General features: G+C 45.2%; 1 protein-coding gene across 6 annotated transcripts; it reads left to right on the top strand.

The window, feature by feature from the left end:
* The first annotated feature begins 2135 nt into the window (after positions 1-2135).
* On the top strand, positions 2136-6515 carry LOC125551684. 6 transcript variants are annotated; one of them, XM_048714969.1, is made up of 9 exons: positions 2143-2628; positions 4041-4165; positions 4360-4482; positions 4601-4795; positions 5094-5162; positions 5563-5694; positions 5851-5905; positions 6025-6135; positions 6226-6515. In XM_048714969.1, the coding sequence occupies exons 1-5, from the start codon at positions 2611-2613 to the stop codon at positions 5122-5124; spliced, it is 492 nt and encodes a 163-aa protein (XP_048570926.1). In that variant the 5' UTR covers positions 2143-2610; the 3' UTR covers positions 5125-5162; positions 5563-5694; positions 5851-5905; positions 6025-6135; positions 6226-6515. The 6 variants fall into 6 exon arrangements, with proteins under 6 accessions (XP_048570929.1, XP_048570926.1, XP_048570923.1 ...); XM_048714968.1 differs by having other exon boundaries at positions 2149-2628; positions 4601-4802; XM_048714967.1 differs by having other exon boundaries at positions 2149-2628; positions 4601-4802; positions 5851-5936.
* Positions 6516-27081: the final 20566 nt, after the last annotated feature.

Raw genomic sequence — 27081 nt, 5'->3', positions numbered from 1 at the left:
TTCAATCAGAAACTAAAACGGTATGTTTTATCAACACCCACATTTGCTGGTAAGCCCAAATATTTATCAGTGAGAACCTCTGTTATTATATTTAATGTTATACACAATTATTCTTTGATCTCTACCTTTGTATTAGGGCTGAAGAAAATACTGAATTTTTCAACGCTTACCAGCTGTCCCGACGCCGCACAATATGAATCTAGTGCTGATTTCAGGTTTTCCGCATTATGTTGGTTGGCCTTCATTAAGATCAATGAGTCATCCGCACAATTTGAGTCATAAGCTTGCTAGAGTAGGTGTAGGAGATAATCGGTCGGAGATTTGGGTAGGCTCACCACCAGACTTTATTTTGGATGTAATTGCAAACGAGATCGCTAGTTTTGTTTAAATAAAGCGGCATGATTTTCCCTAAAAAAAAGAGGTAGTATAGCAAAGAGTTTCAGTGACAAAAAAAACTCGTACCACGATCTGCTATCCCGGAAAAAAGTTGAATGACAGTTTTTTTTTTCGCGAGGGAGTTGAACGACAGTTTCTCTTAGAAGCAGATTCTGTGGAGAGTTTTTCAGAATTTTAATTTTGTAAAATCTTACGCGAAAAGAACTGGCCCTTCATCTATTGGGAGTTCATGTGTTGGGATGGGCCTGAACCGTGAATCGTCTTTCTTTCTTTCTGAGATGAGAATCTGCACCCTGAATGTCGAGTATGTGCTTGTGGATACACGTCAAGAGGGAAGTGGTATAGCGAACGACATTGGCTTAATCAAAATCAAAAGGTTAACATGAGGTGGACCTCACCGGACCTCACCGGATCAGCCGCCGTCTGCCACAAGAGCGCGGCAGAGTGGACACGTAGCGTGTGAGCGGAACCACCTGTCGACACACTCGGCGTGGAAGCGGTGCCCGCACCTCGGCAGGCGCCGGCCGATGTCGCCGTCTCTGAGCTCGCAGATGCACACCGCGCACTCCACCTTGCCGCCGTCCTCCACGGACGCGCGGTGGACGTACACCGGCAACGACATGAGGTCCTCCTTCCTGAGCCCTTTAGCCCGAGGCGACGCGCACGGCGAGCTCTCCCCGGAGGAGGGCGCAATGACCGCCCCACCGCCGCCGGGAGCCGCGGCGCCTTCTTGAGCTCTCCCCGGAGGAGGGCGCAATGACCGCCCCACCGCCGCCGGGAGCCGCGGCGCCTTCTTGAGCTCTCCCCGAGAAGAAGAGGCGCCAGACGATGGCGACGAAGAAGAGCAGCACGACGACCACGTTGCCGACGATGGCAACCTTGACGGCCGACCGGTTCACGTCCCACCCGGAATGCTGCGCCGGAGAGGGCGCGCTGGCGTCCGACGTGAGCCATTGCCTGGCCATTAATTGCTTGGGAGACTCCGGAGGATGAAACGAACATTTATGGTTTGGTTTGGCACGACATGTATGACAGCAACGAACATTTATTCAGTGGCGAAGGATGAAACGAAGGAGGTTGCGACAATGGAATGGACATGCCCATCGCCGTCAACACTGGAAACGACGATACTCTACAATGGTTATTTAAAAAGCCGCCGATAGCCGACAACTTGTACTCCTACCTAGTAGTTGCAGCTGCTTCACTGGTGCCGTGCCGGCGCCGAGGACCTTTGATCCGTCTCTACCGTGGCATCGCAACTGCAGGTCGGAGATTGTCGCCTACCCAAACTAAAATTGTTCTGCCACGAAACTTGATGTCTCCAATCTATCTGTGTTCCCTGCTCCAGGCTAATCCAAAACAATAAGGTGTGCATCATGGGTGCTCCCTCACGTACTCCACGTCGGCAGGGCGTTGCTTATGCGCGTCGTCCAATGAGAGCGTTGCATTGTTTCCAGGACTCAGGTCAGCGCGTGTGGTTGGCCAATGGAAGTGTTGGATGGTCAGTTCGAAGGACGAGGCGATTGATGACCATTGAAAAGGCGAAAGCGACGGAGGCGAGCAGCTCCTTTTCAAAAGCAAAGCGATCCGTTTGGCTTCTTTCTCTCGAGTTGTCAATTGGCGATGCTGCCTGTTTGTCTCTGCATCTGTTGCTGGGCCCGACGTCAGTGAGCGTTGCTCCCACGAGACTGGTCGCCGGTTCACATCTTCCGCAGGCCGCAGATAACACCTCCCCCAGTTCTAGTGGTGGAGAAAAAAAATCCTTTTCTTTCCTTTCCCTTCCCACCCAGGCAACGCGACCTTCCTCCCTCTCGTTGCCTCTCCTCCCCATCTTCTCCGCCGCCGCCCCTTGGCAGCAAGACCGCAAAGGCGCGGTGGGCGGTGCCCCTCCCCTGCTGATCCGCCGGTCGGGTTCTCGGGCAAGGGGGGTATGGTCGGTAGCAGCGCCAGGGTCGGCTGGTCGTCGGGCGGCAAGGGCGTCGCCAAGCAGTACTACCTCCAGGGCAGGAGCCCGGAGGCCGTGCCCCCGGACGACGGCCGCCTCACCAGAGGAAGCTACTGGAGGAGGCCGACGAGGGCACCTTGGCCCCATCTTTGCAGCAGCGGCCCAGCGCGGCAGCTCCCGCTGCAGATCGTCGGCCCGGCGTGGCGGCTCCCGCTGCAGCTCGGAAGACCGGCGGGTCCCGTAGCTTCCGCTGCAACTCGGAGCTGCAGATGGTGCGCTCGTTGCTGGTAAAAACTAAGTTCTTCCAGTGATTCATGGATTTACAATTTTTTTGTTTGTGATCTCATTGCGTTGCCGGTAATAGCCATGGCTGGGGGACAGTGTTAATAGTACTAATTACCATAGCAGCTCGTACTGCTTCAATCATGGAGTTGATGGCTAGGTGGCCGGCGGTGGATCTGCCTCAAGCAACAGAATCAATCTATGATTTGTGAGTACCTGGTTCCGTTGGGTAAAGCCATGTAAAGAAAGTAGATATGATTTGTTCCCTGTTAATTAGTTGCTTCGGTTGGACAGGGCCTTGTAAAGAGAAAAGATTTGTACGGTATCAAATTGTAAATTAGCCACAGGGGCAACTGTGCCTTTTTGCATGAAGAGAAAAGGGATAGAAATTCGAAAATGATTACAGTAATTGAAAAGGGCAAATCATCAAGAGTAAAATAAAAATGGGGCAAATGTTCTAATCCTATGTGAAGTGGGGCAAATCATCTAATGCCCAAGTAAAGTGGGGCATATCATCCAATCTCCCTCTCTCTGGGAGGCAGGTAGAAATAGAGACGGAAATGAAGGATTGAGAGGGATGTGGTTGGACCGAGAGGGAAGACGGGATGACATAAAGGAGACAACGAAAGAAGAACACACGTCCCTTCTACCCGTCGTTGCTTGAGTGTCGATTGAGTCTGAATCTCCCTTTTCTTGCCTACAAATCCTGTAACGTAGTTCCCTTCTATCCCTGTAATCTTACTCAAAACTGAATTCCTGTAACCTCTGCTGCTCTGTCTGAATTTTCTGAACATTTGCTTCTCCTCTTTTGATTCAGTTCATAGTACTGTTAGTGCCGCTCATAATTTTGGTAGAAATCCTTTCTTTTTAGTTTAACTGTACCTTCTGTTTACTTCCTTCTACTGTGTGAATCCAGTTCTTGATTGTTTGGTCAATCTGTTCATTCAGTTATAGTTTTAAAAAAAGTGTCATGTTTATTGTGTTCCTACATGCACTTGTTCTGAACCTTACCTACTGCTGTTTTATTTTAAATTTTTTCAGTTTTGTCAGAGTTCTGTTTCGATTGGCTGAGAAATTGCAAGATCTGCATCTTCCTATGCTTGCCTTTAATTTCCTTGTTCTTATTCCACTAGCTACAGAAATAGTTTTGCATTTGTAGGAGAGATCTTTCACCCTGTTTCAGAGTAGCTTGGCTTTAGGAAATTGCATTGCATTTGTACTTAAATCCCTGTGGAGAACTTCGACATACTGTACTCTTCAGCGACCAATAGCACAACTACATATCTGTATTGTAATCAAAAGGGTTTTCAAATAATATGTATTTCGCATAAAATTGCTTCAAACATTTTGAATTGCTCATTTACTAATAATAGGCGAAAAGGGACTTCATGTTTGGACATTCCCAACATCCAACTAGGGACTCGGCTTCCTCATCGGCATCACGGCGGTCGTCCTCGACTTCGGCCTCAACGGGGACAGGCTCAAGAACATCGTCGTGCACAAGGTCATCGGTTCTCCATCCTGTCCATGGCATGCCTCCAGGTACGTACGCAGCACTAAGTTCTTGAGTTTGAGCCTCATTAGATCAGCCTTAATCTTATTTTTACTGGACTAGCCTTAATATTAAGAACATGGGGCGGTGGTTGTGTGGAAATTGCCGACTAATCTGAGTCCACTTTTGGTTCCTTGGCTGGCTGGATACATGTGCTGTGGTATCTAATCATTTGAGTTGACAGAATGGCATGTGCTGTATGGGAACACAAGCCTGGAAAACTCCTCTCCCGATGCGGAGCAGTCCACGGCGCTGTCACCGTCGTCCTGACTCCTTGGCCGCTGCCGCTGCCAAGCGAGAAGAAAAGGTGAGATCAAATCCGTCCATTCTTTCTTTTTCCCTGTCCCTCCCATGGATTTTTTCCGGATATTGGTGAGCTCCTTAACCACCTGATTTCTTCTTCTTTCATGCATGTGTACCTCTAGCTTGGCTTGTGGCGGTGGCGGGTATTACTGGAGTGGAGGCACATTTTGTTTTCCGTTCTCGTCATTCTTGGAAAGGCACAACATGTACGAGGAGGAAGCCATGAGAACTACCAGAGTGGAGATGGGGATGGGCGGCGAGCTGTGGGACGACTTGGCGCTGGTCGACTGCTTGGACCACGCCGTGCCACCTACAAGGCATGCCGTATGCACCCTCGCCCCCTTTGATCCTCTTGCCCTTTCCACCTTGCTGCTAGAAGATGTAGTATGTGTTCTGTTTTAAACAGTAGCATTCATGCAAGCAAGTTCACGTCATGTTCAGTTCTGCAATGCACAAGTACTATGTTCTCTTTTATTTCTTGAATCGTGTCTGTTTGCACAAGTAATGTGTACACAGTAACACATTGTCTATACTGCTACAACCTGTTCCAGGTTAGCCTTGAATCTCTTATTCAAGTTACTGTATGTGCCCTGACCGAGGAAACAATTTTTTCAGGCAGGAAGGATGGTATGGAACTGACAGATGATCAGGTTATGGTTGGTTGCGTCTAGATGTGGTGAATGGGTATAAATCTACCATTCAGCTTATTTATCTTTGGACACTTACCTTATATATTGCTTCTTTGTTGATCATCCACTATTAGTCATCGATTCACATTGTCAGGCTCATGATCCAATTAGTTGCGTCTAGAAGCTTTCTTTTTCATGAAATTAATAACAGTTGGTAAAAATCTAAAACTGGATCTTGCTATTTATTTTAGCAAGCAAATGATAATGATGTAATTTTTGTGCTATAAAGTAAACTTGTTGTAAAGATGCTAACTCACTTTCCCTTTCACTTTTAGAGATGAGATAGATGGACCATAATAGCACGTGTGTTTACTCATTTTTGTTGTTTTTCTGTATGAGTCTTTCTTTTCCATGTTGACTCAAATGTCCCTGATATTTTTTCTTTTACTTTTCAGGTTTCCTGGAACCAATAGATGGAGCGGTGCTAGGACTGGAACCAAATGATAGTGAAGGACTACAACCAGTATGTCATGAGCAATCTAGCACGAGGTTACTCATGGAAAGATACGGGTGTGAGCTATGTTAAGGTTAGCCACGTTTCTGATGACACTTAGCCAATCCTTTTATCCGATAAGTAGAGCTTGGCACATGGCTTATTTTTTTGGTCTTTCAAGAACATTGTGATGTTATTCGCTTGGTCTCCCAGCCCAGGTAATAACTTGTGTTGGTCGTCTTCTTTTCAGGACAAACAATTGCAACTGAATATGAAGATAAATAAACTTCAGCGAGACTGTGAAGGTACAACAAGAAGAGGCAACAAGCCATGGAGGTTCTCAGTGCAAATCATACTTGCGAGCAATCTACAGATCTAGGCCTGATGATTATCAGTTGTGTTGAGATCCTTGTGTGCTATGTAGTTGCAAATGGTTGCAAAGACGGCTGGGATAGACCATGAAGAGTGGCTTGCGAATGCGGATCGCTGGGTGGCTAACTTCTTGGAGAAGTTCGCGGAGCGCTGCCTTGTGATGGTATAGTATTTGCTTGGAATTTTAACAGAGTACTCAAACATGAAATTGAGGACAAAGAGACATACTGATGCTGCTGTAATAATTACTCAGGAGACTGCCATCAAGGACCGGATACGGAGAGCGAAATGCCGTGGGGTGCCATTGGTAGTGGTGGTGGTGGTGTGAACAAACACCGAGCAAGTGACAAGTTGTTATAGTTGTGCTTGTGTCATGGAATGTGATGCTTGTGCGAGTTAAGTGGGTGAGTTAGCTGAGCCAAACCTTTGTATTAGGGTCGCACTAACTGCTACACGTGTGGCAGAAAGGGAGACGCACCACACGTCTCTAATGTAAACAGATTATCACGTCATCGCATGCATGCATGTAGGAATTTTTTTGAATTTTCAGTTTTTTAAATGTTTTATTTCTTAAACGAAAAATCCGATTGAAAATCCGTTTTCACCATTAAATCTCTCGCGATGAGATCTTCGAAACTAGATCCCATGTTGATATGTTTTGATGAAATTTTTTTTGGATTAAAAGTTGCCATGTCTATTGCATATGAATTGCCATGATGTTTATACTGAAGTTGCCATGATATGTTTCAGCTATTTTCTTCTACATTTAAATGTAATTTTTGACATTTATAAAACGGGGAATTAAGAAACTAGACTTGCCATGAACCATAAACTAAAATTGCCATGATACATGCACGTAAAATCGTCATGATTCATACAAAAAATAATTTTTATGGTCAAAGTACTGGAGTTGCCATCATCAAAATACTAAAATTGCCATGATCTACAAACTAAAATTGCCACATGGCAACTTTAGTTTAAGCCCTATGGCAACTGCAGTGTAAACATCGTGACAACTTCTGGCAAAAAAAAAAAAATTCGTCGAAACATATCAACATTGGGTCTAGTTTTGAAGATCTCGTCGAGACGGATTTAATGGTGAAAACGGATTTTTTAGTTCGTTTTTTTATTTAGGAGATACAACATTTTTAAGCCGAAAACTAAAAAAAATTCTGCTGATGTCATCTATTCATACGTGGCAAAATGAATGGTGATGGAGGCGTGTGAGCGATGTGCAAACGCCCACACGTGTGGGCGTTAACATTTTCGTTGTATTATTGTGTTTTTGTTGGTGGAGAACAAATATGACAATGACAGTGCATAGTATAAAGAGTTTTAGTTCATAGTATAAAGAGGACAGTGGAAGGAGCGCATTCCACCTGGCACCGCCCCAACTTCCCCTCCACGTTTTTCGATTCGAGTTTTGGCAGGGCAGGCAATCTGCGAATTTATGGGAGGCGCACCAGTGGTGCGCCCCAACCACTAGTTGCATAGCAACATTGCGCGGTCATCCTGGTGCCGGGTGGTGTTGCCTCATCAATCTGTATACTCCCTCCATTTTTATATACAAGACCACAAACTCATATTACAAAAATCAAGATAAAATTTAATGTCTTGCTTTATAAACTTGTTTTTCTTTTCGTTTAGTGGTATCATTAATAGTACAACACATGCATGCAAAGAAGGGATTGAAAGTTGATTGATGTGTCATTATGACTGCATGCATGTAAGTATTAAATAGACTGTTAGTTCAAAAAAATATCATTAATTTTTGTCTCGATTAGTGTTGATGGCTTTATATAGATATAAAGTGTATTTTTTCATAGTGGTTTTGTATAAGTAAATAAAGGAAGTATCATATTATTCGGTATGCTTCCCCCGGCCAATTTGAGCATCCCCATGACTAATTGCCATGCTTTTCTCCGGTTATTTCAACCATCCTCCCTACGAGGTGAAAATCTGTTTAAAAAAGGGATAATAGGTGACTTCGACTTTTTCACTATAGTGCATCGTCCTTCTGGTTATTTTATAATGCATTGTTCGTTGAACAAAATTTATGAATGTGACGACTTCAACAATCTTAAAATAATATGTCGGTTCAGTCTTTCGAAGGTGCTCGTAGGGATAGAGTGTGCATGCGTACATAAAGATGAATATATGTACTTATGTATGAACATCTACGTTTGTACTATGTTCAAAAAAATAAGCAAAAATTATAGATCAATCACGACAAAGACATTTTTTCCTTCATCAAAATGAAAACAAATATACCATCACACGCTTCACAGTCCCCACAAGTCCGGTACGCAGATAGTGATCTTTTTTCCTTTATGTTTGGCCGGATTTCCGTTAACAACGCAGGATATCCTGGCTATGTCAGTGACGTGCCCCGAGTATTATTTGAGCTGTCTAGCAGCCAAACATCAGCATGATAGAATAGGTATCTTGCGCAATTGCAATAATTAGGAAGGAAATTAGGTATTGCTAATAAGGAAGTACTTCACGCATGATATTTTGCTGAACGACAATGACACAATGACTAATCCAATCGCCCGTTGTTGTTTAGACTTGCCCAAAAATGATGTGATATGACATGTCCTGCAAACTTCTGCTGGTAAGTGTGTCCAAGGCTGCCGGCCACATTAAGGACATAGTCCCGCATCTTGTTGGTGGGAACGGAATCTCCCTCCTTCAATATACGGATGACATTATTATCATGATGGAATGCTCGACGACCGACATCATGAACTTGAAGTTCCTTCTGCTATGCTTTCAGCAAATGTCTGGCCTCAAGATCAACTTCGATAAGAGTGCGGTAATGGTCTTGGGATATTCCCAAGATGAACGGCAGAGCATTGCAGATCGGTTCAATTGCCAGCTTGGGATATTATGGGCCGGCGAGGGCGATAAGCAGAAATACCATATGGTGCGCTGGTCGGAGATCTGTAAGCCGCGTGACCAGGGCGGTCTCCATATCATGTCGTCCAAACGCATGAATATTGCCCTTCTAACGAGATGGCTGTGGCGGATTGCCAACGGTGAGGGTGGCCTGTGGCTCCGACTCATCCAGCAGAAATACCTCCGTGGCCAGCCACTTGCCTTCTGCCAGCGGTCTGGAGGCTCCCAGTTCTGGCAATCCATCATACAGCTCTTGCCGATCCTCCGCATCGGCACCTTGATTGCGGTTGGCTCGGGCACCTCCACGGTGTTCTGGTTCGATAGATGGGCTGGAGACGTAACCCTCGCGGCACGCTTCCCCGACCTATTCTCCATCGCGGGTGAACCGCGGATCTCTGTCGCGACGACCCTCATTGACTTAGGTCAACTCGCGTTCCGGAGAGCGTTTGGCCCGGCTGAGAACGCAGACTGGCATGAGCTGCTGGAGTGCATCGCGCTGCACGAGCCTGATCTCAAGGGTGGAGAAGACCGTGCCAGGTGGCGGCTAGAGCCATCTGGGAAATTGTGACGCCCGGATAATTAAGCTACAATAATCATCCATTAATGATGCCATGTCATCACTGTTACTGTTGCTAATCTTGTTTAGATTCAAATCGGCTTAAATTCTAATTTAAATTAAAGTGGAAAATAAAGTTTTCAAACGTCCAAACTAAAATGTGTAAACTGTGTCAAATAATTCATAAGTATTATTAGTGAAGAACCCAAAATTTTATAAAGTATTTAAGTGCTCAAAAAATGATTAAAATAATGGCTTTAACAATTAATATAATGACTTATATCATTTCTAAAATATTAAACTATTTTATTTATGGGTGAAACTTTTTGTGGCAGAGAGGTAAACTAGAAAATTAATTTAGGTGTTACTTTTATATTTTAGTAAAGTAGGATAATGTGAAAAACAAAATAATATAGTTAAAAGCAAAATAAAAGCAAAATAGAAAAGCTCCCCCTCTGGGCCTTGGGCCAACTGGCCAATGGCCAGCCCAACCAGCGCCGTGCCTCCCCCTTCCTGTTCACACAGGGGATCGTGGGCATGGCCGATGCCCGCCACGGCACCGATCGACGCCGTGGCGGCCATCCGCCGACGAACCCCCGCCTACAAATAGGGCCGGCGCCCCTCCCCCGGCGAACCCTAGCCCCCCTCCTCACTTTTCCCCAATCGCGCCCCCTTCACCCCCCCCTCGCCATGGGCGCCCCGATCCGGAGCCACCGCGCTCGTCCCCGCCGCCGTCCGCCATGGCCGACCTCGTCCTCATGCCCACTGCGCTCCCTGGCGCCTGAGGCCTCGTACTTCTTCTTCTTCGTCGTCCACTACTTCATCTACGTCGACGGGATCGAGCTCTCCTCATCTTCGCCACCTTCTCTTCTCCGACGAACCCCGCCATCGTCTGCTGCTACAAAACTACCACCGGCCTTTCTTGAGCCACCCGGTGAAAGCCCCCCTCTTCACCCCCTCTCTGCTCCGACCCGCTCCATTGCCGTCACACGCTACCGTCGCTACCGTGCTCCGGCCGAACTTCTGTTTCCGCCCCCGTCGTGGTTGTTGCCACCATTGTAGTTAGCCCCGTATTGAGTTGACCCTGCTAACGAGCTCCTGGGGACCCAGGGAAGCTCGTGTGCCCCGTAGTCGCCGATCCGTCGAGCTCCGCCCTCTGACCGCCGCCGCTGTCGCCCTGGTCGCGCCCCTACATCACCGCGCGAACACGCCCAACACTGATGCGTCCTGCTGCTTGCCACCGCCGCCACTCGCCCTCGCGCGCTACGCTGCGCTCACGCGTGGCCTTGCCGCTCGCCGGCTGGCGCTGCTGCCCCTGCACGCGTCCGCCCGCGCCTGCCTGCTGCTCTTGCTCTGTCGCGCGCGCCTCTCCCCGGCAGCCGCTGCATGTGCACGCGTCGACCTGCGCTCCCTCTCGCTCGCCGGCGCCCGCTGGTGTCCCTTGCTCGCGCGCGCGCCCCACCCCCGCTGCGCAGCCCCGGATCGCCACCGCTGGACATGTTGCTCGCCTCGCCGTGCTCGTGCTCGCGCTGCTCCTGGCCTTGCCTTCCCCCGCGCGCCACGGCTCTCCTCTGCATGAGCACGGCACTCCTCTGCATGTACTGCTACTAATTACTGTAGCTACGGCTAGCTTTGTGAATAATACACTGACTAATTCCCTTGACAACCTCTAATCAGCGGTTAAACAACTACTAACAGGCCAAAAATAAATATGAGTAGAATGTACACTTGAAAAACTTCATATTACTCCACTGGACCAAATTTATTTGATGCATGGATTAAATCCTATAAAAATCATAAAATGCTATCTTCTCTTAACCCTAGCATTGTGTGTGCGTGCAGTGTGGCCGCGTCCACTTCTGCTGCTGTTGCGCTACAGTAACTGAATGCTACTGTAGCAGTAGCTAGCTTTGTGCTGCTGCTGCTTATTGACTAGCCCTTTTTGCATCAACAAAATAGACAACAAATCACTTCGAAAATAAATAAAAATGATGGGAATAGTTTGTACAGTTGACCAACTCCATTTCATCTCACTGGAACAAGTCTGTTAGGTGCATGGATTAATTGCTACAAAAATGACAAAAGTGCATCTTCTGTTAACAGATAAAACTGAAGAAACAGATTACTAACTAGGCTAGTTTGGGGCTGTATTTGGACTAGCTAAATGCACTGTTCATGCCATCAGATGGCATGGATTAGTAGTAATCTTGGAGTAGAGTAAATCATCTATAGGAATCATCCCCAATAGAGCTATGAATAACCCATTATAGCCCTCACAAATTGGCTAGTCAATAAACAGATTCTAAGACTTAGTAGAAATTCCGAAATTCTAGAAAACATTTTGAACTTTAGAAATTCGTAGAAAATAAACCGTAGTTCGGATCGGAAAACTTTATATATGAAAGTTGCTCAGAACGACTAGACGAATTCAGATACGCAGCCCGTTCGTCCGCCACACACCTCTAGCATAGCGAACATGCAACCATCCCCCTCCGGTTTATCTGTCCGAAAATGGCAAACACCGGGAATACTTTCCCGGTTGTTTTCCCCCTTCGCCGGTAGCACCTAGTACTGCGTTAGATCATCCCTAGCACCGCGTATTACCATGTTATGCTTTGTGATGCTTTGATTGCTCTGTTATTTATTGTGTTCCCCATTCGTTACTTCTTTTCAGTAGACCCCGAGACCGCAGTTGAACCAGTGATCGACTACTTCAACTTCGAGGGCCCGTTTCTGTCTGTAGAGCAACCAGGCAAGCCCCCCCTTGATCACCAGATATCGCCTATTCTTCTCTCTACTGCTTGCACTAGAGTAGTGTAGCATGTTACTGCTTTTCGTTAATCCTATTCTGTTGCATAGCCTGTCATTGATGTTACAGTTGTTGATACCTTACCTGCAATCCTAAATGCTTAGTATAGGATGCTAGTTTACCATCAGTGGCCCTACTTTCATGTCCGTCTGCCATGCTATACTATCGGGTCGTGATCACCCGGGAGGTGGACTCGAGTATATACTATATACTTTATACATGATACATGTGGTAACTAAAGTTGGGTCGGCTTGTAGAGTACCCGCGAGCGATTCACGGATTGGGTTCGAAAGGACGTTTGTCCCGACGGCCCTCTGAGTGAATCTTTGTGGCGGAGCGACAGGGTAGGTTGAGACCACCTAGGAGAGAGGTAGGCCTGGCCATATATACTTTATACATGATACATGTGGTAACTAAAGTTGGGTCGGCTCGTAGAGTACCCGCGAGCGATTCACGGATTGGGTTCGAAAGGACGTTTGTCCCGACGGCCCTCTGAGTGAATCTTTGTGGCGGAGCGACAGGGTAGGTTGAGACCACCTAGGAGAGAGGTGGGCCTGGGCCTGGTCAGCGTCCGCGGTTATTTCAAAATAACACGCTTAACGAGATCTTGGTATTTGATCTGAGTCTGGCCATTGGCCTATACACACTAACCAACTACGCGGAAATAGTTATGGGCACTCGACGTCGTGGTATTAGCCGAAGCCTTCTTGACGTCAGCGACTGAGCGGCGCACGCCGGGTTGGACTGGAACGCCTGCTCTTGTATAAGGGAGGCTAGGTCTGCTCACCTGCCGCGTTCGCAACGTGCAGGTGTGCAATGGGCGATGGGCCCAGACCCCTGTGCCATAGGATTTAGACCGGCGTGCTGACCTCTCTGTTGTGCCTAGGTGGGGCTGCGACGTGTTGATCTTTCGAGGCCGGGCAAGACCCAGAAAAGTGTGTCCGGCCAAAGGGGATCGAGCGTGTTGGGAAATGTGGTGCACCCCTGCAGGGAAGTTGATCTATTCGAATAGCCGCGTCCCTCGGTAAAAGGACGACCCAGAGTTGTACCTTGACCTTATGACAACTAGAACCGGATACTTAATAAAACACACCCTTCCAAGTGCCACATACAATCCGGTGATCGCTCTCTAACAGGGCGACGAGGAGAGGATCGTCGGGTAGGATTATGCTATGCGATGATACTTGGTGAACTTACCATCTACTCTCTTCTACTGCTTCAAGATGGAGGCGGCCAGAAGCGTAGTCTTCGATAAGACTAGCTATCCCCCTCTTATTCCAGCATTCTGCAGTTCAGTTCACATATACTACCCCTTTCATTGGTACCAATGCATATGTAGTGTAGCTCCTTGCTTGCGAGTACTTTGGATGAGTACTCACGGTTGCTTTGCTCCCCCCTTTTCCCCTTTCTATACCCGGTTGTTGCGACCAGACGTTAGAGCCCAGGAGCCATACGCCACCATCGACGATGACTCCTACTACACTGGAGGTGCCTACTACTACGTGCAGGCCGCTGACGACGATCAGGAGTAGTTTAGGAGGATCCCAGGTAGGAGGCCTGCGCCTCTTTCGATCTGTATCCCAGTTTGTGCTAGCCTTCTTAAGGCAAACTTGTTTAACTTATGTCTGTACTCAGATATTGTTGCTTCCGCTGACTCGTCTATGATCGAGCTCTTGTATTCGATCCCTCGAGGCCCCTGACTTGTAATATGATGCTTGTATGACTTATTTTATTTGTAGAGTTGTGTTGTGATATCTTCCCGTGAGTCCCTGATCATGATCGTACATGTTTGCTTGTATGATTAGTGTATGGTCAAATCGTGGACGTCGCAGAAATTCTCCACCAAATCTCTATACCAGGCCATCGCACCTTCGCTGGGGCATGAGGCCCTCACCACCATCTGGGAGATTCGGCTCCCCTTGAAGATTAGGATTTTCTTGTGGCAGTGGATTCGCGGCCGCCTCCCATCTGCCGTGGATGTTCTGAAGCGCAATGGCCCTAGGGATGGGCGTTGCCCGCTCTGTGGGGCGGAAGATGATTCGAACCATATCTTCTTCGCCTGCGTGTCCGCGCAGTTCCTATGGAGCTGTTTCCGTGAAATAGTGGGTGGAAGCTGGGACCACAACAACATCCCCGCTCTTTTCGCCGAACTCTGGGCGTTAGCTCCCCCAATTCGCCACATTAGGTGGCTGGTCATCGGGGTGCTAACCTGGACACTGTGGACTGTTAGGAATAAACTTGTGATTCGGCGCATTCCTCTCCGACGTGCTACTAGCGCTTTGTTCAAATTGTCGGTGTGGGAGTCCTGGATTAGGGGGTCTCTGGACAGCCAGACTATCTCCATTGGCCGGACTGTTAGACTATGAAGATACAATATTGAAGACTTCATCTCGTGTCCGGATGGGACTCTACTTGGCGTGGAAAGCAAGCTAGGCAATACGGATATGGATATCTCCTCCTTTGTAACCGACCTTGTGTAACCCTAACCCTCTCCGGTGTCTATATAAACCGGAGAGTTTTAGTCCGTAGGACGCAACAACTACAACATACAATCATACCATAGGCTAGCTTCTAGGGTTTAGCCTCTCTGATCTCATGGTAGATCTACTCTTGTACTACCCATATCATCAATATTAATCAAACAGGACGTAGGGTTTTACCTCCATCAAGAGGGCCCGAACCTGGGTAAAACATTGTGTCCCCTGCCTCCTGTTACCATCCGGCCTAGACGCACAGTTCGGGACCCCCTACCCGAGATCCGCTGATTTTGACATCGACATTGGTGCTTTCATTGAGAGTTCCTCTGTGTCGTCACCGTTAGGCTTGATGGCTCCTATTATCATCGATGGTGATGCAGTCCAGGGTGAGACTTTTCTCCCTGGACAGATCTTCGTATTCGGCGGCTTTGCACTGTGGGCCAATTCGCTTGGCCATCTGGAGCAGATTGAAAGTTACTGTAACGCCCTCGATGCGGCTATATCTCCCACGTGTCGAAGCACGACTTAGAGGCATAACCGCATTGAAAGCAAAGTCGCAAGTGAGGCAATCTTCACAAACAACCCATGTAATACATAAGGGAAAAGAGATACATAGTTGGCTTACAATCGCCACTTCACACAAATACATGAATAAAGCATTACATCATCCAAGTACAATCAAGGTCCGACTACGGAACCAAAATAAAAGAAGAACCTCAAATGCGACAAAGGTCCCCGATCGACCCCAACTGGGCTCCACTACTGATCAACTAGAACGAAACAACACAAAGGACAAGATCTCCATCGAGCTCCTCCTTAAGCTTGGTTGCGTCACCTGCACGGACTCATCGGCACCTGCAAACTGGTTTTGAAAGTATCTATGAGCCACAAGGACTCAGCAATCTCAACCCTCGCGATCAAGACTATTTAAGCTTATGGGTAAGGTAAAAGGTATGAGGTGGAGCTGCAGCAAGCGACTAGCATATATGGTGGCTAACATACGCAAATGAGAGCGAGAAGAGAAGGCAAAGCACGGTCGGTAAAAGTATGATCAAGAAGTGATCCTAAAACAACCTACGTCAAGCATAACTCCAACACCGTGTTCACTTCCCGGACTCCGCCGGAAAGAGACCATCACGGTAACACACGCTGTTGATTCATTTTAATTAAGGTCAACTTCAGGTTTTCTACAACCGGACGTTAACAAATTCCCATCTGCCCATAACCGCGGGCACGACTTTCGAAAGTTCAAATCCCTGCAGGGGTGTCCCAACTTAGCCCATGACAAGCTCTCACGGTCAACGAAGGAATAGACCTCCTCCCGAGACATTCCGATCAGGCTCGGTATCCTGGTTCTTCAAGACATCCTCGACAATGGTAAAACAAATCTAGCAAAGCCGTCCGATGCGCCGACATCCTGATGGGGGCTGCACATATCTCGTTCTCAGCGCAACACCGGATAGGTCAAGCTACGAGTAAAACCAGCCCTCAAGTTTCCCCGAGGTGGCCCCGCAGGCTGCCCATTTCGGACCAACACTTAGACAAGCACTGGCCCGGGGGGGGGGGGTTAAAATAAAGATGACCCTCGGGATGCGCGACTCCCAAGGGAAAAAGGCTAGGTGGCGAATGGTAAAACCAAGGTTGGGCCTTGCTGAAGGAGTTTTATTCAAAGCGAACTGTCAAGGGGTTCCCATTATAACCCAACCGCGTAAGGAACGCAAAATCCGGGAACATAACACCGATATGACGGAAACTGGGGCGGCAAGAGTGGAACAAAACACCAGGCATAAGGCCGAGCCTTCCACCCTTTACCAAGTATATAGATGCATTAATTAAATAAGATATATTGTGGTATCCCAACAAGTAAACATGTTCCAACAAGGAACAACACCTCCATGTTCCAATGAGGAACAAACTTCAATCTTCACCTGCAACTAACAACGCTATAAGAGGGGCTGAGCAAAGCGGTAACATAGCCAAACAACGGTTTGCTAGGACAAGGTGGGTTAGAGGCTTGGTTCATAATATGGGAGGCATGTTAAGCAAGTGGTAGGTATCGCAGCATAGGCATAGCAAAAGAGCGAGCAACTAAGCAAAGCAAAGGTAGTAGTGATTTCGAGGGTATGATCATCTTGCCTGAGATCCCACAAGGAAGAAGAACGAGTCCATGAAGAAGACAAACGGACGTAGACGAACGGGTCCTCACAAACACGACGTTACCGGAACCCACCTGAAGAAGAAAACACCGGAAAAGAAGCACACAACATAGTAAACAACCAACACATGAACATGGTATGATATGCGGGATGCGGTATGCGATGCATATGCATGATTTGCAAAGGAATGAATGAACCTGGCCTCAACTTGGAAATCCAAGTGTGCCACTGGAAAGATGAGATGAAATCGCTTGAAAACGATATAAAGAACGCCGGAATCGGAGTTACGGTTTGGAAATGGCAAGCAATTCAAATATGACACCGGTCTGCGATATACAGCAAGTAGCCATCTAAATGCAACAAGATGAACATGCTACAACACTCAAACATGGCAACAAAATACATGGCAGGAATCCATTCATGATGCTTAACAAAAGTCTAGCACTGAGCTACGGTCAAATCATCCATTAACAGGTTCAAACAAGCATGGCAAAAATGCATATGGCAAACAGATTTCAGACTTAGTGAAATTAACACTTGTCTGGAATTTCATATCAGATAGCACTCTTTGGAGCAACAAAACTACATGCTACAGGACCTGAACATGGCAAAGTAAAGCATGGCATGGAGATACTCAAAGAGCTTAACAAAAGTTCCTTAGTGACCTTGAGCCAAAAGGGATCAGAAAATACAATTGCAAGCATGTGAACATGGCAAAAACATAATCAGATCACAGACTTAGTGAAAACTGGAGCATGCTGAAAACAGATATCAAGTAGGCATGTTTACGAGCTCGATGCACTCACTACGGGGCAAGTCATGACCAACTAAGCATACATCCATCAAGAATACACAAAATTCAAGCTTGGCAAGAACAATAGCATAGCATGCACGGATCAACTACAACATCCTCGGCAAAATTGCTAACAAGTAGACAATCTGCCTAGATTCACGAAATAGCAAAAGTAGAGCTTGATTGACTCAAGCTAGGGTGCTCCATAATTGCAAACAAAGACATGGATGGATAGAGCACTACAAGATTAACAAAACATCCTTACTGATCATCCTCAAAAGAGGCACGGATCACTAGGAAACAACATGAACATATGGCATAATGAGATAAACAGCTCAAGGACTTAGTGGAAATGCTAAGTCCCTGAAATCAGCATTACCAAGTGCCTCATTTTGCAAGCTCGTGCTAGTCACCACACACATCCCAAAAATACATGGGTTACACCTCTGGAAAGATGGCAAAACCCTTAACAAAACATATGTAGAGCTCATGGGCATATCATGCACACAATAATCATGGCAAAAATGACAAATATCTAAATGGAGCATCAGATCTGACAATTATCTCAAGTAGCACTCTTCTAACAGCATTTCGGGCATCAAGATGAACTCAAATGAAAATGATGCAATGAGATGAAATGATGTGTTCTATGGTTTGACGTTGTGGAGGTCCAGCACTCTTCTAAACGAAGAAAGAGGGGATTCGCGCTACCTCCTACTCCTACAGAAGATCGATTGGCGCGAACTTCCGATCGATTCCTTATTCATTGTTGCCGACCCGAGGGAACCGGCCACGATGCGTGGGGGTATCGGTGCTGATAAACTCGTCTCCGCTCATCTTACCTGGAAATGGAAATAAATTAGCATCCACCAAGAACATTTCTTCCCTTAAGCGTAAGCGTAAAACTGAAGATTGTGAGGCGTTTCCACTACATAATAAGAAACTAGAATTAGATCTTGGAAATGATCGACGGCGACTCCTCCTTAGTAGGAATAGTAGCTGAGGCTGCTTCAACTCATAACGAAGCTATTCCAGCACATAAGTCCGGGATGATCTGAGGCCTACAATCAACTTCCCACTTTTGATGTCCCGTTTGACGATTCTGCTGCGTCTTTAGAAAAAAAAAGGCGGTCCAACAAAGAGGCGAAGTAGTGGTGTCTTTCTTTCCATTACGAACGACACGCTTCGCCTGCCCAAGCGGATACTCCCCAGCTTCCACGGTCCGCTTACCGAGGAAGAGATGCGGGAGGACCCAGGGCCAGAGCAAGTTGGGTTGGGGTATAGAGCCGTAAGCGCGGTGGGGGTGATTCGGCCGCGGGAGGCACTTTTATGGAAATCACTTTAGGAGAAGCTACTAAACTCCTAGATAATATTATGGTTAATTACTCTCAATGGCATACTGAAAGATCTACTAATAAGAAAGTGCATGCGATAGAAGAAATTAATGTTTTGAGTGGAAAGATGGATGAACTTATGAAATTATTTGCTAATAAAAGTGTTTCTTCTGATCCTAATGATATGCCTTTTTCTACTTTGATTGAGAATAATAATGAATCTATGGATGTGAATTTTGTTGGTAGGAACAATTTTGGTAACAACGCATATAGAGGAAACTTTAATCCTAGGCCTTATCCTAGCAATCCCTCTAATAATTATGGTAATTCCTACAACAATTCTTATGGAAATTTTAATAATATGCCCTCTGATTTCGAATCTAATATTAAAGAATTTATTACTTCACAAAAGAATTTCAATGCTGAAGAAAAATTGCTTAAGATTGATGAGTTGGCTAGGAACGTTGATAGAATTTCTCTTGATGTTGATTCTTTGAAACTTAGATCTATTCCACCTAAGCATGATATCAATGACTCTCCCAAAGCAATGAGAATTTCCATTGATGAGTGCAAAGAAAGAACCTCTAGGATGCGTGCTAAGAAAGATTCGTTTATAAGAGCGTGTTCTTCTAGTTTCCATGATAATAAAGATGCAGATCTAAAAGTTATTGATTTGTCTCCTATTAAATATTTGTTTTGCAATATGAATCTTGATAATGATGGGACTAAATATGATCCACCTTTACCTAGAAGACGTTCCAAAAATTCGGAGTTTCTAGATCTTGATGCTAAATTTGATAAAACTAGGATTGAAGAGATCAAAACTCTAGATGTTAATGAACCTACTATTTTGGATTTCAAGGGATTTAATTATGATAATTGCTCTTTGATAGATTGTATTTCCTTGTTGCAATCCGTGCTAAATTCTCCTCATGCTTATAGCCGAAATAAAGCGTTTACTAAACATATCGTTGATGGTTTGATGCAATCTTATGAAGAAAAACATGAGTTGGAAGTTTCTATCCCTAGAAAACTTTAAGATGAGTGGGAACCTACTATTAAAATTAAAATTAAATATCATGAATGCTATGCTTTGTGTGATTTGGGTGCTAGTGTTTCCACGATTCCAAAGACTTTGTGTGATTTGTTAGGTTTCCGTGATTTTGATGATTGCTCTCTAAACTTGCACCTTGCGGATTCCACTATTAAGAAACCTATGGGAAGAATTAATGATGTTCTTATTGTTGCAAATAGGAATTATGTGCCCGTAGATTTTATCATTCTTGACATAGATTGCAATCCTTCATGTCCTATTATTCTTGGTAGACCTTTCCTTAGAACTATTGGTGCAATTATTGATATGAAGGAAGGAAATATTAGATTCCAATTTCCGTTATGGAAAGGCATGGAAAACTTTCCTAGAAATAAAATTAAATTACCTTATGAATCTATTATGAGATCCACTTATGGATTTCCTACCAAAGATGGCAATACCTAGATCTATCCTTGCTTTTTATGCCTAGCTAGGGGCGTTAAACGATAGCGCTTGTTGGGAGGCAACCCAATTTTATTTTTATTCCTTGCTTTTTGCTCCTGTTCAGTAATAAATAATTTGTCTAGCCTCTGTTTTGGTTGTGTTTTTATGTTTAATTAGTGTTTGTGCCAAGTAGAACCGTTGGGAAGACTTGAGGAAAGTCTTGTTAATCTTGCTATAAAAAACAGAAACTTTAGCGCTCACGAGAACTGCTGTTATTTTTATTTGGAAAGCGCTCTTTAGTTAATTATTTTTTTAGATGATTAATAGATAAATTCATCACGTCCAGCAATTTATTTTAGAATTTTTGGGGTTCCAGATCTTGCGCTAGCTACAGATTACTACAGACTGTTCTATTTTTGACAGATTCTGTTTTCCGTGTGTTGTTTGCTTATTTTGATGAATCTATGGCTAGTAAAATAGTTTATAAACCGTAGAGAAGTTGGAATACAGTAGGTTTAACACCAGTATAAATAAAGAATGAGTTCATCACAGTACCTTGAAGTGGTCTTTTGTTTTCTTTCGCTAACGGAGCTCACGAGATTTTCTACTTTAAGTTTTGTGTTGTGAAGTTTTCAAGTTTTGGGTAAAGATTTGATGGATTATGGAACAAGGAGTGGAAAGAGCCTAAGCTTGGGGATGCCCATGGCACCCCCAAGATAATATAAGGACACCTAAAAGCCAAAGCTTGGGGATGCCCAGAAGGCATCCCCTCTTTTGTCTACTTGTATCGGTAACTTTACTTGGAGCTATATTTTTATTCACCACATGATATGTGTTTTGCTTGGAGCATCTTGTATGATTTGAGTCTTTTATTTTTAGTTTACCACAATCATATTTTCTGTACACACCCTTTGATAGATACACACATGATTCGGGAATTATTAGAATACTCTATGTGCTTCACTTATATCTTTTGAGTTATATAGTTTTGCTCTAGTACTTCACTTATATCTTTTAGAGCACGGTGGTGGATTTGTTTTATAGAAAATATTGATCTCTCATGCTTCACTTAGATTATTTTGAGAGTCTTAAATAGCATGGTAATTTGCTGAAATAATCCTAATATTCTAGGCATACAAAATTAATAATAAAATTCTCTTATGAGTGTGTTGAATACTAAGAGAAGTTTGATGCTTGATGATTTTTTTGAGATATGGAGGTAGTGATATTAAAGTTGTGCTAGTTGAGTAGTTGTGAAGTTGAAAAATACTTGTGTTGAAGTTCGCAAGTCCCGTAGCATGCATGTATGGTAAACGTTATGTAACAAATTTGAAACATGAGGTGTTCTTTGATTGTCTTCCTTATGAGTGGCGGTCGGGGACGAGCGATGGTCTTTTCCTACCAATCTATCCCCCTAGGAGCATGCGCTAGTGCTTGGTTTTTGATGACTTGTAGATTTTTGCAATAAGTATGTGAGTTCTTTATGACTAATGTTGAGTCCATGGATTATACACACTCTCACCCTTCCATCATTGCTAGCCTCTTCGATACTGTGCATTGCCTTTTTCACATTGAGAGTTGGTGCAAACTTCGCCGGTGCATCCAAACCCCATGATATGATACACTCTTTCACACATAAACCTCCTTATATCTTCCTCAAAACAGCCACCATACCTACCTATTATGGCATTTCCATAGCCATTCCGAGATATATTGCCATGCAACTTTCCACCATCCTGTTTATCATGACATGTTCATCATTGTCATATTGCTTTGCATGATCATGTAGTTGACATTGTATTTGTGGCAAAGCCACCATTCATAATTTTTCATACATGTCACACTTGATTCATTGCATATCCCGGTACACCACCGGAGGCATTCATATAGAGTCATACCTTGTTGTAGTATCAAGTTATAACCATTGAGTTGTAAATAAATAGAAGTGTGATGATCGTCATTTAATAGAGCATTGTCCCAATAAAAAAAGAGAGAAAGGCCAAATAAAAAAATGAAGGCCAAAAACATAAAAAAAATAAAAATAAAAAGGGACAATGATACTATCCTTTTTCCACACTTGTGCTTCAAAGTAGCACCATGATCTTCATGATAGAGAGTCTCTTGTTTTGTCATTTTCATATACTAGTGGGAATTTTTCATTATAGAACTCGGCTTGTATATTCCAACAATGGGCCTCCTCAAGTGCCCTAGGTCTTCATGAGCAAGCAAGTTGGATGCACCCCCACTAGTTTCTTTTGTTGAGCTTTCATACATTTATAGCTCTAGTGCATCTGTTGCATGGCAATCCCTACTCCTTGCATTAACATCAATCGATGAGCATCTCCATAGCCCATTGATTAGCCTCGTTGATGTGATACTTTCTCCTTTCTTGTGTTCTCCACATAACCCCTATCATTATACTCTATTCCACCCATAGTGCTATATCCATGGCTCACGCTCATGTATTGCGTGAAGGTTTATAAAGTTTGAGATTACTAAAGTATGAAACAATTGCTTGGCTTGTCATCGGGGTTGTGCATGATGAGAGCATTCTTGTGTGATGAAAATGGAGCATGACTAAACTATATGATTTTGTAGGGATGAACTTTCTTTGGCCATGTTATTTTGAGAAGACATAATTGCTTAGTTAGTATGCTTGAAGTATTATTATTTCTATGTCAATATTAAACTTTTATCTTGAATCTTTCAGATCTGAATATTCATGGCACAATTAAGAAGAATTACATTGAAATTATGCCAAGTAGCATTCCACATAAACAATTCTGTTTTTATCATTTACCTACTCGAGGACGAGCAGGAATTAAGCTTGGGGATGCTTGATACGTCTCCAACGTATCTATAATTTTTTATTGCTCCATGCTATATTATCTACTATTTTGGACATTATTGGGCTTTATTTTCCACTTTTATATTATTTTTGGGACTAACCTATTAACCGGAGGCCCAGCCCAGAATTGCTGTTTTTTTGCCTATTTTAGGGTTTCGAAGAAAAGTAATATCAAACGAGTCCAAACTGAATGAAACCTTCAGGAACGTGATTTTCTCACCGAACATGATCCAGCAGACTTGTACCCTACGTCAAGCAACCAACAGGGAGGCCACGAGGTAGGGGGCGTGCCTACCCCCCCCCCCCAGGCGCGCCCTCCACCCTCGTGGGCCCCCTATTGCTCCACCGACGTACTTCTTCCTCCTATATATACCTACGTATCCCGAAACGATCAGAAGAAGAGCCAAAACCCTAATTCCACCGCTGTAACTTTCTGTATCCATGAGATCCCATCTTGGGGCCTGTTCCAGAGCTCCGCCGGAGGGGGCATCGATCACGGAGGGCTTCTACATCAACACCATAGCCTCTCCGATGAAGTGTGAGTAGTTTACCTCAGACCTACGGGTCCATAGTTATTAACTAGATGGCTTCTTCTCTCTTTTTGGATCTCAATAGAAAGTTTTCCCCCTCACTTGTGGAGATCTATTCGATGTAATCTTCTTTCTGTGGTGTATTTGTTGAGATCGATGAATTGTGGGTTTATGATCAAGTTTATCTATGAAAAATATTTGAATCTTCTCTGAATTCTTTTATGCATGATTGGTTATCTTTGCAAGTATCTTTGAATTATCAGTTTGGTTTGGCCTACAAGGTTGATCTTTCTTGCAATGGGAGAAGTGCTTAGCTTTGGGTTCAATCTTGCGGTGTCCATTCCCAGTGACAGTAGGGGAAGCAAGGCACGTATTGTATTGTTGCCATCGAGGATAACAAGATGGGGTTTTCATCATATTGCATGAGTTTATCCCTCTACATCATGTCATCTTGCTTAAGGCATTACTCTGTTCTTATGAACTTAATACTCTAGATGCATGCTGGATAGCGGTCGATGTGTGGAGTAATAGTAGTAGATGCAGGCAGGAGTCGGTCTACTTGTCTTGGACATGATGCCTATATACATGATCATACCTAGATATTCTCATAACTATGCTCAATTATGTCAATTGCTCAACAGTAATTTGTTCACCCACCGTAAAATACTTATGCTCTTGAGAGAAGACACTAGTGAAACCTATGGCCCCTGGGTCTATCTTCATCATATTACTCTTCCAATACTTATTTATTTTCATTGCCTTTTATTTTACTTTTCATCTTTATCATAAAAATACCAAAAATATTATCTTATCATATCTATCAGATCTCACTCTCGTAAGTGACCGTGTAGGGATTGACAACCCCTTATCGCGTTGGTTGCGAGGATTTATTTGTTTTGTGCAGGTGCGAAGGACTCGCGCATAGCCTCCTACTGGATTGATACCTTGGTTCTCAAAAACTGAGGGAAATACTTACGCAACTTTGCTGCATCACCATTTACTCTTCAAGGGAAAAACCAACGTGGTGCTCAAGAGGTAGAAGTGGCCCACCGAGCCCGCCGGATACGAGCTATGCAGCTCGCTAATCCACCTCCCTGCCCTCGCCCGACAGAGCCAGTTGCCGTCCCAAGCCGGCGCGCAGTTCAGCAACTCGCCGCTCCAGGCCAGCTCGACGAGGAGCGGCGCACGAGCGTCGTTGCTGCTGTCCACGCCGCCGCCTCGTACCGCGTCTCCCGTTTCTGTGGCCGAGACTCCCATGCCGGCGGCCGCGCCATGCAAGCAGTGACAGAAGCCTGGTGCGCAGAGAGCGACGAGTCGGTGGCGAGCGCCTCCGCGTCCGCCGCCATCATTGAGGAGAAGTAGAACACGGGAGGCCGCCGCCGCTTGGGTCCCATGAAGGCCACCACGGAGGCGACGCTAGCGTACACAGCAGGTGTCTTGCCGGATCCTTTTCTTGCGAGGACCTTCGTCGACCCCGCATATACCTCCGGGGCTCCCGGTAGTTCGGTGTTTGTGCTGCCGGACATGAGGAACACAAATCGATCGGCGGGTGACCATTTAGGCCAGGTATTATATAATTGTGTTGTCTAGAACTAGCACCATGTAGTTCATTTGAATGTAATGAAATCTGTCATGTTTGTATGAAAATCCGGTATCTTATATGATTTCCGTCGTTGTTTATATGAAATATCGCCATGTTTGCGTGAATTTGTCTGGTTGGTTGACTTGCTGTCATAATGTGTGCGGCTATGGTTGGATGGCATAATTTGCGGGTTGCCGGTCGGTCTGCGGGCGGCTCGGGTGGCATGGTGGGACAAAAAGAACACAGCTCGTGCGAGCTCGTCTCCAATGTGCGCGCTGGAGGATGCATGAGAACCCGAGCCATTCCTCGTTCATCGGTGGCAAAGGCGCCTGTGAACAAAAGGGTCGCCAATATTTTGGCTACCTCGGGCAAGATCCAAACAGCCCCTCCCAACAGATTTAAATCCCTCATTCGCCGTGGAATTTTGCCATGTGTTGTTTTCATGGACTAGCAAGATGCCCGTGCATTGCACGGAACATCAAGATGCATTTTTTACAAAACACCTGTTGTGGTTGACCCATGCAGGAGTAATCCCATTTTGTAAAAACTAATGATTGCTCAAGAATTTTATCGGATAAATGGTATCTCGAGAATTTTATCGGACTCCATTTTTGTATACAAGGCCACAAACCCATATTACAGGTACCAAGGCAATAATTAATGTCTTCTAACTGAATGTTGCAAGCCACCTTGTTTCCTTGTTTGCCGTGTAGATTAATGTGTATTCTTCCCTTTCATGCACATCAAGCCAATGCTCACACTCCCGCATGCATGCAAGGGATAATTAATGTCCTCCTTTGCTAGTAGTACTACGAGGCAAACACCATTAATATTGCATTGATTAGTGTTAGTGGCCTTGTATATCTGCAAATTCTAATTTTGATAGTGGCCTTGTATATAAAAATGGAGGGAGAAAGATGAGAGATAAGGTGAGGAAGAGTGGGGCGTGGTGGTGACTGGTGGTCGGACTGGGCGGAGGCATGGGGATGGACGGCGCATTATGTCTAGGTTTGTATCTCTATAGTCCCTCTCACACACACCCACGTAGGTGGGGGCGTGCACGAAGAGAAGAGGTGCACGCACGGCGCACGTACTCCCGTCTCTTTCCCAACCACACCCGTACGGGTACACAGTGGAGCTCATTTCTGTACGAAAAGGCAGCCCACGTGGTAACTTGACACATGTACTGGTTGTCCACTAGATGGAGGGAGGATCGTTTACCACGGGTGAACAAACAAATTGTGACTTGACGCGTTATGTTAAAAAAGAGGCAAACCATGGGGGGCCTACCTTAGAGGCAAGGCTCTATACACGGGAGTACTTTTGATGTGTCCCGTCAACTCGCAGAACGAGGAGAAGCTTGCTTAGTACGCCGTCTCCCCCGCCCACGAGCGCAGTGGCTCGTAGGATGAGGTGAAGCTTGCTTACTACGCCTTACGCCCGCTCCCTCGCCCACGCGCATGGTGGCTCGCAGGACAAGAAGAAAATTTTACTACTCCCTTCGTCTAGGTGTGTAAGTCACCTTATGAAAACCAAATAATCCCAAAACACTTAGGCACCATACATTAACTTGCTCCTCATTTCTTGTTTTGTGGCATATCAACCAATAAGATATGTGGGCCATGCATGCTTTCAATGACTTGAGACTA

The sequence above is a fragment of the Triticum urartu genome, chromosome 4, assembly GCF_003073215.2.
Source record: "Triticum urartu cultivar G1812 chromosome 4, Tu2.1, whole genome shotgun sequence".
Classification (NCBI taxonomy): Eukaryota; Viridiplantae; Streptophyta; class Magnoliopsida; order Poales; family Poaceae; genus Triticum; species Triticum urartu.
This window is presented reverse-complemented; position numbering and strand designations above follow the sequence as displayed.

Coding starts and splice junctions, on each gene's coding strand:
- LOC125551684 (XM_048714969.1), top strand. Junction 4,166..4,359: donor TGTCCATGGCATGCCTCCAG/GTACGTACGCAG, acceptor TTGAGTTGACAG/AATGGCATGTGCTGTATGGG. Junction 4,796..5,093: donor CACGCCGTGCCACCTACAAG/GCATGCCGTATG, acceptor CAATTTTTTCAG/GCAGGAAGGATGGTATGGAA.